Here is a 12,628-nt window from a genome sequence, read left to right as displayed (position 1 = left end):
CTGTCTCCCCGCTGCTCCCCTCAGCAGAGTATTTCAGTTAATCCACCAGTTCTGCTCCCCACTCTGTCTCTGGTGAATCCTCTCACCACCACCCCTCGCACCTCTGGCCTATACCCCAGTTCTTGTATGCATAAATAAATAAAATAAATCTTTAAAATTCACAGTGTAGCATATCTCACTTCTTCAGTATTTTTTATGGCTGAATAATATTCCACCAAATGGATAGTCCACACTTGATCTCTTTATCCAGTGAGGGACATTTGGGTGGTTTTTACCTTCTGGCTTTTGTGAACAGTGCTGCTATACACAGGCACGAGCAGCTCCTTTCTTGAGTCTATGATGTTTGGATTTCTTTAAGCTTTATGTCACACTACGAATTGCTCAACATCATTTCCATGACGATACAGGTAGTTCTCGTCAATTCATTTTCACTGCTGTGGAGCATACAGTTGTATGACTCTGACAATTTATTCATCCCTCACTCTTCAAGCACGGTTAGGTTATTTCTAGCTTGCCCTCTCACGAATAGCGCTGCTGCAAACATTTGTGCACATAATTCCATGGACATGTGTATGAGGGTTTCTCTGGAGCATAAAACTAAGAGTGGAATGGCTGGGTCATGCAGAATGCACTTTTAAAATGCATGTGATATTGCCATAGATGAACCTTCCTTTCATGAGGCTCCAGGGGTTTAACATTGTAGGTAGGCATTAGAATCACCTCGGGAGGACCTCTCTGGTGGCGCAAGGGGTTAAGTCTCAGCACTACGAAACGATCACCAGCCACTGAGGCATGAGTTCGATCCCCACCCAGGAAGCTGACCCACATGGCGCAGCAGACCTCTCCTGTCTCCCCGTGCTCCCCTCAGCAGTGGATTTCAGTCAATCCACCAGTTCCGCTCTTCACTCTGTCTCTGGTGAATCATCTTACCATCACCCCTTGCACCTCTGGCCTATACCCAAGTTCTTGTATGCATAAATAAAATAAATCTTTTAAAAAGAATCACCTCAGGAATTTAAAAAATATAAATAGGTACCTGGATAACTCCCCGACCTACTGAATCCGAGCTTCTGAGGATGGGGCTAAGGCGCTGCGATTCTGAATACTCTGTGGGTGTTGACAGCACAGCCAATGTTGACAATGGCTAGGACCACATCTTGCTCCACACTGGCCTGCTTCCCCACGGTCAGCTTACAGAGGCAGCCACTTAGGTTCACATTCTAAAGAAGATACTAACAAATAATGAGCTGGACAAAGGGCAGAAGTAGAGCCAGCTGGCACCAGGCTCTGGGCTCAAAGGCAGACCCGTGGGTGACCTTTGTCCTGCCACTGATTCTGTGTCATCTAGGACACATTCCTTTGCTCCTCTCAGCCTATTCCCTCATCTACCTAAGGGTGACAATTATAGTAACTGTCTCCCTTGGTAGGACAAAAGGAGATGGTGCCTGCAGAGCACTTGACACATCCAGTGTTCCACAGAGGGTAGCCGATATAATCAAGGTTATAAACCAGGTGGGTGTTTGTGGAAAAAAGGTGACTGGCCTGCAGGGCACATCTTCTTAGGTTGGCCTGCTGGGCCGACCTGGGATTGTCCTTTACACTTGGGTCTCGATTAGGCAATCTGAGAGGCTGGCATTGGGGGCAATAGTTCAGAGCCTGCCTGTGTGCCAAATATGGTACTAAGGAGTGTGCATGCACGTCTCATTTCATTCTCACACAACCACCCCATGAAGTAGGTACGACTACCCTTCCCAATTAACAGAAAATGAAAATGAGTCACAGAGAGGCCAAGTTGGTTACCCCAGTCACCTGGCCAAGAATTTGCAGGGGGGTGGTCATGCCCTACACCTCCCTGAACAAGCCACTGATGTGCTTTTCTGTGTCTACCATTTAGCTTTGCTTTGGTGAAAGACAAGCTGTATCAACAGAAAGAGCCTGTTATCAGCTCCGTGCACACCAAGGTAAAAGGAATAGCGGAGGTGAAGGAGACTCTGGAGAAGGGGATGAAGGAGACAGTCCGGAGTATCTTCGACACTGCGGATTATACCTTCCCCGTGCAGGTGAGCCCTTGACAGCATCCTCCCTGGTCACTGTCACCAGGGCCTCACCACCCCCGCTCCTGGGGCCTAGAGCCTCACTCCAGAAAAACACTGACTCTATTTTAAAAGCGCCTGAAAATCCCAACTGAGAAAACCTAAAAATTGCAAAATTGGGTCAGATCCAGATGCTCAAAGGAGACGATTCTTTGCTTTATCAAGTCCTACAGGGTTTCTCAAAATAGCAGCATGTCCTGGTGCAGTTTAAACAGGATTTGGTTTGCTCACACTTGATTTATAAAGTTTTTCAGGCGTGGGACCACCAAGCCAGCAAGGTCTGCCTAGATACAGAAAGGCAAAGAAATGGCTCCCTAGTGAGGACCAGCCCTTCCGTGCTGTTTGTGCAGTATTTTATCAACAAATATGTCTCCAGGAAGACATTCTAGGGTGTGCCTTTTGCACAAAGGAAGATAGAGATGGCAAATAAAGGATCACATAGAAAGGGCATGAGATGATGTAAATCTGCAAGAAGAGAAAATGAAAGTGATATCTCTAAAAGGAGAAATCGAAGCGGGGCTGAGAACACCAATGAACAGCTGGGAGGCGGGAGGGACAAGAGGGCGCATTTGCAGATTGTGGGAGCTGGGAAGCTTTGCAAAACATAACCCCCAAGGTGCTGGCTGTTTGTTTCTGACAGTGGGTCATTAAAACCTCCAGCTACTTCCCAGGTGGTGAGATGTCCTATTGCCCTTTAATTAAAGTCCTGGATAATCTAAACAGCTTTCTGATGAAGCTGACACCCCCACCTCCACCTCCCCTGGTCTCCTGAGTTTCAATTTAATGGGATTTTACTGTGTCCAAAAAATGAAAAGGCTGCTTTTGAGGCTGAAATGGAAAGTGAATACTCAATCAGTGCGAAAGCTCCCGTGTTCCCCCTCGGCTCAGCAGGGCGGCTCATCCAGCTTTGATATTAAGCCTTCTGCATAGTCCGAGCTGCTCCCTGGACCCAGATTTCTAGACTAAAGCTTCGCCCCCAGGCACTTAGCAAGCTGGATTATTATAATTAAGTAGTTCTGTTCTCTGAGGCTTTGTGTTTGCCCTCTCTTCTTTTTCTCCACAGGGGAACTCTTTCTTTGTGATGACAAACTTTCGCAAGACTGAAGGCCAAGAGCAGGGGTTATGTCCTGAGGTAAGGAGGGGCCCTGGAGTGGCTGGATGGGTGTTAGAGATCCTGGAGGAGGCACAGGTTGGAGGATGTGGGCATTGAAACCCAGGGTGTAGTTGAACCCACAGACAACTTCTGAGTACCCGCCTCTTTTGTGTGGCTGTAGGTCTGGGCTGGATAGAAGGGTGAGAAGACATGGCATGTCTCTCTCTGCAGCCTCCAGATGGTTGCCTCACCCCTGGGTCTCCAATTCCCACACAAGGAGCCTTGCAGGCTACAGCCCTGCTCTCTCTGTCACTTGCTCCCAGTACAGCTCATGCCACAGTGGCCCTTGGCACACGAGCTGCATTTTACATTTCACTGAAGCCTCACAGTGACTGTAAGAGGGCAATTGCGTTCCCTGCCCCATTTGGCAGGTCACAACACAGATCAGAGAGGTTACGTGACTTCCCCAAGGTCACCCAGCTTGCCAGAGGCAGAGCCAGGCTAGGAACCCAGGTGTCCTCATTCCCAGGTTCTACCCCGGTCTGCTGTAAACTGCAGGACCAGTCCTGGGAAGCTTTGTCAGGTGGCTCAAGTTTGCCTTTCATCCCCCTTCTTAGAGTTTCAGCCTCTATGTCAGTGACGTGCCTCCATCTGACCTCACTTCCCCTGCCATGTAGTTTTCCCCCGCTGGGTTTTGCTCTTTCCATCTCCTGACCTTCCCCAACCTCTTCCTGGAAAACTTTGCCAAGGACTAGTCCCAACATGCAGGGGTACAGCGTTGCAGCCATCTCAATCTGGGTCCCCCACCTTGGGGAGCCTTACCTGCAGACGTGGCTCGTGAGCCCACTCTGGTGGCAGGACCAGATCTGGGAGTTTCTGAGAGCTTGCAGAGTCTCTCCATATCATCTTTTCAAATTTCCTAACAGCTCAGGTTTCCCCAAACCAAAAGAAGCTTCTAGATCTCCCAAGCTTAGGCCTAGAGCTGGATAGTATTATCCCACTGCTTTTCTATTGGCTTTTTAGTCACAGCACCATGGTGGAGAAACACTTCACCTCCCAAAAGCAAGTAACAAGGAATTTGTGGCCAGACTTACCCCACACAACCACCACCAAGAGAGACAATGAAAACTAGTCTTTAAAAAAAAATTTCAGGGTTTCTTCTGGAGTGCAAGTTAGATTTGGTCTAACTTCATTCCTGAGATTTCCTTCCAGTTGATAAAACAGCAAAGGTTTCCAGGAGCCACAGGGAACGAGCAGTCACACACACACACACACACACACACACACACACCTTTTATCAAGCCCCACTTTGTGTCAGGCACTTGGGCTACGAAGCTATGACCCAGTCCAGCTGGGGGATGTGCTGAGTGACAGGAAGAAAGAAGCCACTGGGGAAGAAAAGAGAACTCGGAGAGAGTGAGAACTACAAGCTACTGAGGAGGGGCTACGTGCAAAGCCCTTTCTTTTCATAACACATTTCATTTCAACACCACAAAAGACAAATCCTGTTCCTCCTCTTACAGGGGAGGCAAAGGAGGCTCAGAGAGATGAAGTGACATGGCCGAGTTGCTCACCTAGAAAATAGTGCCCCTTTCAATAAACCCAGGGTTCAAGCCTGGATCCTCCCCCAAATCTTGCTAACAGTCACCAATTGCATAGAAACAGCCATTTTTACACTCAAATCATGTTCTGGTTTTCCTGACTGGCCATTACTGCTCCCTGGAAAACCCAGTCATCGTGTTTCTCGCTGCCTTATTCTGCCTTCAGCCCTGAGATTGGCTGACCTAATTCCTTGGGCCAGGAGAAAGTGCTGGCTGGCATCCCTTAGTTCCACACTTCCTGCTAAGCTTTGGAGCTGTCTCCTTGGGTTGGTTGGGCAGCACAGGGAAGCCTGAACCAGGCCACCTGCTCTCCACCCCAAGGACCATCCTTGAAAGTGGTCCCTGGCTGCCTTGACATCCCTTTTTATATTTTATTTTTATTTTTTATCAAGTTAGAATTCACATACCATATAATTCATCATTATAAAATGAACAGTTCATTGGGCTTTAGTCTATTCACAGAGCTGTGCAACCATCATCGCTGTCAGAATGTCCTTATCACCCCCAAAAGAAACCTGGTACCCACTAGTAGTCACTCCCATTCCCCTCACCCCCACCCCCTGGAGACCACTGACCTACTCTTTGTCTCCATGGATCTGCCTATTCTGGACATAAAGTATACATGTCATATAATCACATAATATATGACCTTATGTGTCCGATTTCTTTCAATTAGCATCATGTCTTCAAGTTTCAGCCACCTCGGAGAAGGTATCAGTAGTCCATTCCTTTTTATGGCTGAATAATATTCCACTGCATGAAGGTACTGCATTTTATTTTTCCGTGCATCCTTTGATGGACATCTGGGCTGTTTCCATATTTCACCTATTGCGAATCGTGCTGTTATGAACATATGCATGCAAGTTTTTGCGTGGACATAGGCATGCACTTTTCTCTGTCACAGGGTCACATGATGCTTACTCCTCACTATCCTGTCCTTCTCCCACAGTACCCCACCCGCAGGACGATCTGTTCCTCTGACAGCAACTGTGAAAAGGGGCGGATGAGCCCAAAGAGCAATGGTATGTTCTGTCTCTTTCCCTGACACCCAGGTGGCTGGTCTGGGATCTTGGCGACAGTCACAATGCAGCACTCATGTCTTTAGTCCCTGGCTCTGCTGCCTACATCCACCTTCATCAGGCCCTAGGCCTGTGTCTCCTGGGCTCTGTCTCTAGAAAATCAGCTGCCAACAGTGAATGTGATTCATTCACAGTGAGGTCAGCTCCTGAAAACTTGCAGAGTGCCTGCAGGTTCTCACTGATAGAAAATCGAAGAGTCCATAGCCTCATCCTAGTAGTCTAAAAGCCTGACTCTCCCCAGGTTGAGGAACTGAGCTTGTACCCCCAGGGTACCTACAGCAATACCTGTGTTAACCAGCAGAATTTCCATTATCTCTTGTTTTAACTGAAAAAGGCACATAATGATAAAAAAAAAAAAACATTACCACCTCTATAAGAAAACTAGTTAGTGGTTCTAACATACACAGACAACAAAGGCATGTGAATGTTACATTCTATTCCGTACTCTGTGTGTGCTGGAGTTTTGTCCAGATCATTTCAAGGTTAATTACTATGAACGCTCCCCTTTAAGTCTGGTAGTGACCCTGGTGCTCCAGGAAGATGATGTGCCATGTGCATTCCGTGGTATGCACATCCCAGGCATGCGCCATGTACCTTGAGAGGGACTCAAGTGGTCTTTTAGAAGCCAAGGTCTAGTCCACTTATGCCAGGTGAGAGAATATACCCTGCTTGGCTCTCCTCTCAGGCATCTTTTCTTGCAGAGAATCCAGAGGAGCCAACAGCCTCCAGGATCTTCCTGACTTCAAAGTCTCTGATGCTTTTTTTAAAAAAGCTTACTATTTGATGTGCTTCTTGCTGGTTTGCCTTCTGTAAACTTGTGGTTCACATGGGTTTCATGGAAATGACATGGGAAATAACATGGGTTGGGTTGAAAAGCATCATGGCCTCTGGCTTGGGTTAAGGATGTACCTTCTGGGGTGATTCCTCCCCTTGTCTTTCACACCTATGCTCCTGCAACCCCTTGACCTCCACAGGAATCCAGACGGGAAAGTGCGTGAAATATTATAACACTACGAATAAAACCTGTGAAGTCGCCGCCTGGTGTCCCATCGAGACAGCGGAAGAAGCCCCCAAGTGAGTGGCAGGGTGGGGACAGGATGGCCGGGGAAGTGAGCAGATGAGGTTGGCCAGGTGCTGCTCGCTTCCTCTTCCCTTCTTCCAGCAGCCCCACAAGCCCTGGGTCTGACTGGCGTGGCGACCCTTGTGCCAGGCACACTGATGGTCTCGGGGAGGGCCAGGCTAGTTGTTAAAAGAGTGAAACAATTCTCTACCAGCTGGTAAACAGCCACTACCTTGAGCACCCATGGGTGTCCCTGTCCCCTGCTATCTCAGCACTTTCCAGGGCACCTCCAGACCCCTCCTCAAGCGCTAGAGAAGGGTCCATACTGAGTAATTAAGGATGAGGAGGTGGGGGGTGGGGAGAGAAGGAAAAGGAAGGGGAAGCACTGGAAAGGAGGAAGGAATGGGAAGTTTTCTTAAATGGTCACAGTGACAGAGATGTGGTGGTCCCTATATTGCTTAGTCCCGCTAACACGCAAGACAAGGCCAGAGGGCAGAACCTGATGTTAAATCCCAGAAACTACAAGGACCTGCCGCAGACCAGCACAGCAGTGAACGATGAGGCCATCTCAGGGTTGAGAGACTGCGCAGGGTGGTTAGGGATTCGGCTAAAGAAATGACAAACAGACACACTTCAAGAGTGAAAATCTGAATGTAATTTAATTTGAGTTGGTGACCAGTATATATATGGTTTCTAAAAGCATAGGAATGGCAAACATCAGTGAAGAAATCAGCTTGCTTATAGGTTTAGCTTATCATTGACAGGGCAGTGATTTACATCTGGACCCAGGCGCATTCCTAAGTAGTTAGGCTATTAATTTTTTTTTAATGTGATTACTTTTTTGTTTAAACTACTCACTACCACTAAATTACTATTAATTAGCACGGGTGAGTTTTACTTTTCACAATGTAATATTTTTATCATTAAGATTAATGCTAACAAGGCTAAGCATACAACAGAGAAATTATTAAGCTAACAGTTCTATTAATACACAGAGTTTAGTAACGTTTCATTTGAATTAGCCTAGTTATTAGATTTCGTATGTTCTTTTTTAATCGGCAACCAATGACCTTTTTAGACAGAGAAAGAGAAAAGATTTTAGAAAGAGAAAAGATTTTAGAAAGACAGTTGTAGTAGAATAAAGTTTGTGGGTCTTGAGAAGGTGAGATAAGTTTCCGAGCGAGGACAGCATTCCTGTAGTGGCTCCTGGTGGTCGTTATCTTTCAACAGCCTTCGTCTTATCTATGTCTTCAGGGGGTTTTGCTGTTCTCCCCTTGCTTCAGGGAGTTTTGCTGTTCTCCCCCTGCGTGCTGGTTCCTTGCCCAGCCGGACCTAGGGACTGTGGCGCAAGCCATTAGCCCTAAAGGTCACTGCAGGGGGAGGTGCAGCAAGGACCAGTCCATTTTAGCATTTCAGCAGAAAACAGAGACCTGGATTCAAATCCTGGCTCTGATATTTCCTTGCTGTGTGACCTTGAGCAAATGGGTTAACCTCTCTCTCTGAGCTTAAGTCTCCTCACCTTTAAAATAAGGATAATAATAGCACCCACCTCACTGGGCTGTTGTGAGAATTAAGTGAGGTGTTACTTGTAGAGTGACTGCAGGGTAACTTCATGCCTGCCATGTAGTAAGTGCTTGATAACTGTTAAAAACAAAATAACCTTCCCCAAATGGAGGTGCTTGTTCTAGGTCCCACCAAGACCTCAACACCTAACCTGACCATAGTTTAAGTCTCTGCCCTCTCCCTAGTAGTAGTAATTGGTCATATTTTCCATCCCCCAAGGAAAGAGGAGATAATCTGATAGAGGACCTTTATCTGTACACCACAGATAGGTTATCTAAGCCTGAAATAATTCCTCTTTCCTATTTTGTACACCTTTTGACTATAAAAACCTTTCATTTTTGGGCCTCCCTGGTGCCGCAAAAGGTTGTCTCAGCACTATGAAGCTATTGGCAGCCACTGAAGTACAAGCTCGATCCCCTGCCAGGGAGCTACCCACATGGTGCAGTAGACCTCTCCAGTCTCCCCACTGCTCCCCTCAGCAGTGTATTTCAGTAGATCCACCTGTTCTGCTCCCCACTCTGTCTCTGGTGAATCCTCGCACCCCCCACACCTCTGGCCTATACCCCAGTTCTTGTATGCATAAATAAATATATCTTTAAAAAAAAAAAAAAACCCTTTCATTTTTGTATAGCTCTCCAGAACACTTTTCTGCTTGCTAGATGGGATGCTGCCCAACTCACAAACTATTTAGTAAAGTAAATTAGATCTTTCAAATTAACTTATTAGGATTTTTATTATTTACACACACACACACACACACACACACAATCTGTCCCGAGCAGTGTGGTGGTTCTAGACCAGCGCTGTCCAGCGGAACTTTCCATAATGATGGAAATGCTCTGTACTTGCACTGACCAATGTGGGAGCCACTAGTTACATGTGGCCATTGAGCACTTTGAAGTGGCTACTGTAGTTGAACACAAATTTTTAATTTAATATGATCTTAATTTTAATACCACCCATGCCTAGGGGATGTTGGACTGTATTGGCCGGTGCAGCTCTAGGTGAGTGTGACTCAAGATTATACCATTGACAAAGAGCAGACGTGCCCAACTGATGTTTTAGAAGATTCAGGCAAAGGTCCCCAAATGTCAGCATGGAAGCATGAGGCAGTGTTAGCTGGTCTGGAGAGACCCAGGTTGCCAGGCTCATTTCTAGGTCTGGGAAGTTTCTTTGTCACAGAAGAAACTGTCCAGGGCCTGGGTGGGACGTCAACCTATACTCAAGTAGCCCCTGGTTCAAGGGAAGGGAGCTCTTGATTACCTGCGCTTTTCAGTCCTGGTTCTGCCAATGCATTTGTTGGATAAACACTGTCTCCAGAGATGGTCCTACACCCATTCTATATGACCTTGGGCAAGCAGCTCCCTGAACTTCACCTTCATATGTTATATGAAGGGATTACTAAGATGGCTCACTGAACAGTTCATCCAACACAGCCATGAGCAAGTAGTAGGTATGAGCTCCTTATTTCACATGGAACCATACACAAGAGACTATGCTAGATCTTATGTAAACACAAAGAGACATAGAACAAAGCAGGTCCTTCCTCTTCCCCTACCCCCCAATCCCAGCTCTAGCTATTCTTTCTTCCACATTGGCTCTCCTCACACCTCGGGCCAGGGAACTCTAGGGTTGCACTGTCCTAACTAGAGAAAATGAGTTTTTCTTTCCTAGTAGTTCCTAGAAAAGCCCTGGAATGTTCTCAGTGGCCTAAATCATGTGCTAATCTATGGACCAATCACTGTGATCGAGGGGGACGGGAAAGACCGGTTAGCCAGCCCTGCCTGGGTCCCTTGCCCACCCTGAGAGCTCTAAGGATGGGCATGAGATGGACTCCTCCCCACCCAAGCCTGTGAGCTGAGAGCAAGAGACCTGACTTCGCCAAGGGGAGAAATGCTACTGTCAGAGGGAAATGGATGCTGCTCAGGCAAAACTTGCAATGTTTTCTATAGTTATAGCCCAACTAGAGTGAAAGTTGGACTCTGGAAATGCTGGAATCACCTCCTGTAGTATCTTACACAGCATCTATGGGTCAGAAATCTGGGTGGTTCTGGGGGAGGGTGTCAGCTTTCCGTCATTCTTGACGCCCCTTCCAAATGCACTCTACCAATATATATCTGCCACCTACTCAGGCATGCCAGGCATCAGGTTACCAGCCGTATTTTATGGAGCCGGTTCTCTCCATCTTTCACAGGCTGTCAACTGTATTAGCACAAATCCTCATCTTGCTCATCTTGCTCCCTATACCCCCAATGCCCAGCCCCATGCCCAGGACAATAAATATGTGTTGAATGAATGGCTAGAATGATGGGCAGGTGGACAGATGAATATAGATGGATGGGTGGATGAATGAATGGATAGACGGATGGGTAGACCTTCCTTCACTGTGCCCATTTGGGTACGAGAGAAGAAAATGATTGTCCCAGCCCTCTAGGAATGCCAAGCCTATTGGGAAAGACGCAAATGGGAGTGCCGGAGCTGGTATGCACTCTGAGGCAATTATGTTCATCCTGTTCCAACCCCAAGTTCAGTGATGTCCCACTGGTAGCCTGGAATCAGCTATGGTGGGAGAATTTATACCACAATAATGATAAATGTCACCACAATAATTTATACCACAATAATCATAAATGTCACCTACCAGGGCTTTTATTTTCCTGGAGATCTGGTTGTTAAACATTTACCAGCATACCACTGCATGCACCTCAAATTATCATGCCAGAGGTGTTAGTGTAAGTGATGCAGGGTCTCAAGGAGGGAGAAATTCTTTCTGCACAAGCTAGAGAATTTGGAAAGGTTTTGCCCACTAGAGTACATTTCTCTTCACTTTTCAAATGAGCCACGTGTGAAACCAGAGCCTCTGGTCCCATCTGCTCACTATTCCTGTGGTCCCCGTGGTCACGGCTCTCCATCTTGCATTCTCTCTCAGGCCCGCACTCTTGAACAGTGCTGAAAACTTCACTGTGTTCATCAAGAATAATATCGACTTCCCTGGCCACAACTATACCACGTAAGTGCCCACATTATCTGGCCATATTAGTTTATCAACTTCTGTGGAACAAATCATCCCAGCACTTAGAAGCTTAAAACAACAGACATGTAGTATCTCACACAGCATTTGTGGGTGAGAAATCTGGATGGTTCTGGGTAAGGGTGTCAGGTTGTAGTCAGGCTGTCAGCAGGGACTGCACTCACATCTGGGCTTGGTTGGGGCTGGAGAATCTTCTTCCAAGCTCTTCCAAGTTGTCTGCAGGAGGGTTCAGTTCCTCTCCATGTAGACCTCTCTCCCTAGGGCTGCTTTGAGGATCTATAGTACATGATGGCTGGTTTCTGCAGAGTGAGTGCCCCAGAGAGACAGAGACCAAGCAAGTAACCAAGATGGAAGTGACAGTCTTTTAATCCCCATCTTGGACATGACACACCATCACTTCTGCCATATGCCACTGGTCACACAGACCAACTATACAGTTCTGGAGGGGACTACACGAAGGTGTGAATCCCAGGAGGCAAATATCATGGGGGCCTCTGTGGAGCTCAGCTACCACAATGGCCCACTCCTGTGAAAGAGGTGGAGCCCACTTTTCAAGAGATTTATTTGTTTGTTTTCCATTATGTGCAGGAGAAACATCTTTCCAGGTCTAAACACCACTTGCACTTTTCACAAGACTCGGGATCCACTGTGTCCCTTTTTCCGACTAGGAGATATCTTCCAAGAAACAGGCGATAATTTTTCAGATGTGGCCATTACGGTTGGTGATTCCTTTGGGATGTGGTGGTTGGGGTGAGCAGTGGGGGTGGGGTAGAGGTGTCAAGAGGTAGAGGATGGTGAATTGCCAAGAGGCTGGGCCACTGGGTCTTAAGCATCTGACCTGCAGTTATGGAACATGAAGTAAATCCATGCACGGTGCCAAGGACTTTCCCTGTCTTCCCTGATGCAGTACCACAGCCACCCTAAGGGCAAGATGCTAGGTGGATCTGTTTCCTGTGGTTGCTGTAACAAATGGCCACAGACTCAATAGCTTAAAACAACACTTTTTTTTTAATCTTTCTGGAGGACAGAAGTTCAAAATCAAGACATTGCAGGGTCGTGCTCCCTCCCAAGGATCTAGGGGAGAATCCATTTTCTTGCCTTTCCACCT

The 12,628-nt window shown here is 47.0% G+C and overlaps 1 protein-coding gene across 1 annotated transcript in view; it reads left to right on the top strand.

Annotated features, from left to right (window-relative positions):
* The window catches only part of P2RX7 (purinergic receptor P2X 7), a gene marked incomplete at both ends in the record, with an annotated part of 56,378 nt that overhangs the window by 17,993 nt on the left and 25,757 nt on the right, over window positions 1–12,628 (top strand). Inside the window, 6 exons of the mRNA XM_084253183.1 lie at window positions 1,895–2,060; window positions 3,157–3,225; window positions 5,737–5,809; window positions 6,841–6,940; window positions 11,419–11,499; window positions 12,109–12,238. Coding sequence (XP_084109309.1) covers window positions 1,895–2,060; window positions 3,157–3,225; window positions 5,737–5,809; window positions 6,841–6,940; window positions 11,419–11,499; window positions 12,109–12,238 — 619 coding nt within the window. The remainder of the gene's footprint in view (window positions 1–1,894; window positions 2,061–3,156; window positions 3,226–5,736; window positions 5,810–6,840; window positions 6,941–11,418; window positions 11,500–12,108; window positions 12,239–12,628) is intronic.

This window comes from Talpa europaea (genome assembly GCF_964194135.1).
Source record: "Talpa europaea genome assembly, chromosome: 14".
In the NCBI taxonomy this organism is placed as follows: domain Eukaryota; kingdom Metazoa; phylum Chordata; class Mammalia; order Eulipotyphla; family Talpidae; genus Talpa; species Talpa europaea.
The sequence above is the reverse complement of the archived record's forward strand: the minus strand, read 5'-3'. Positions and strand labels throughout refer to the sequence as shown.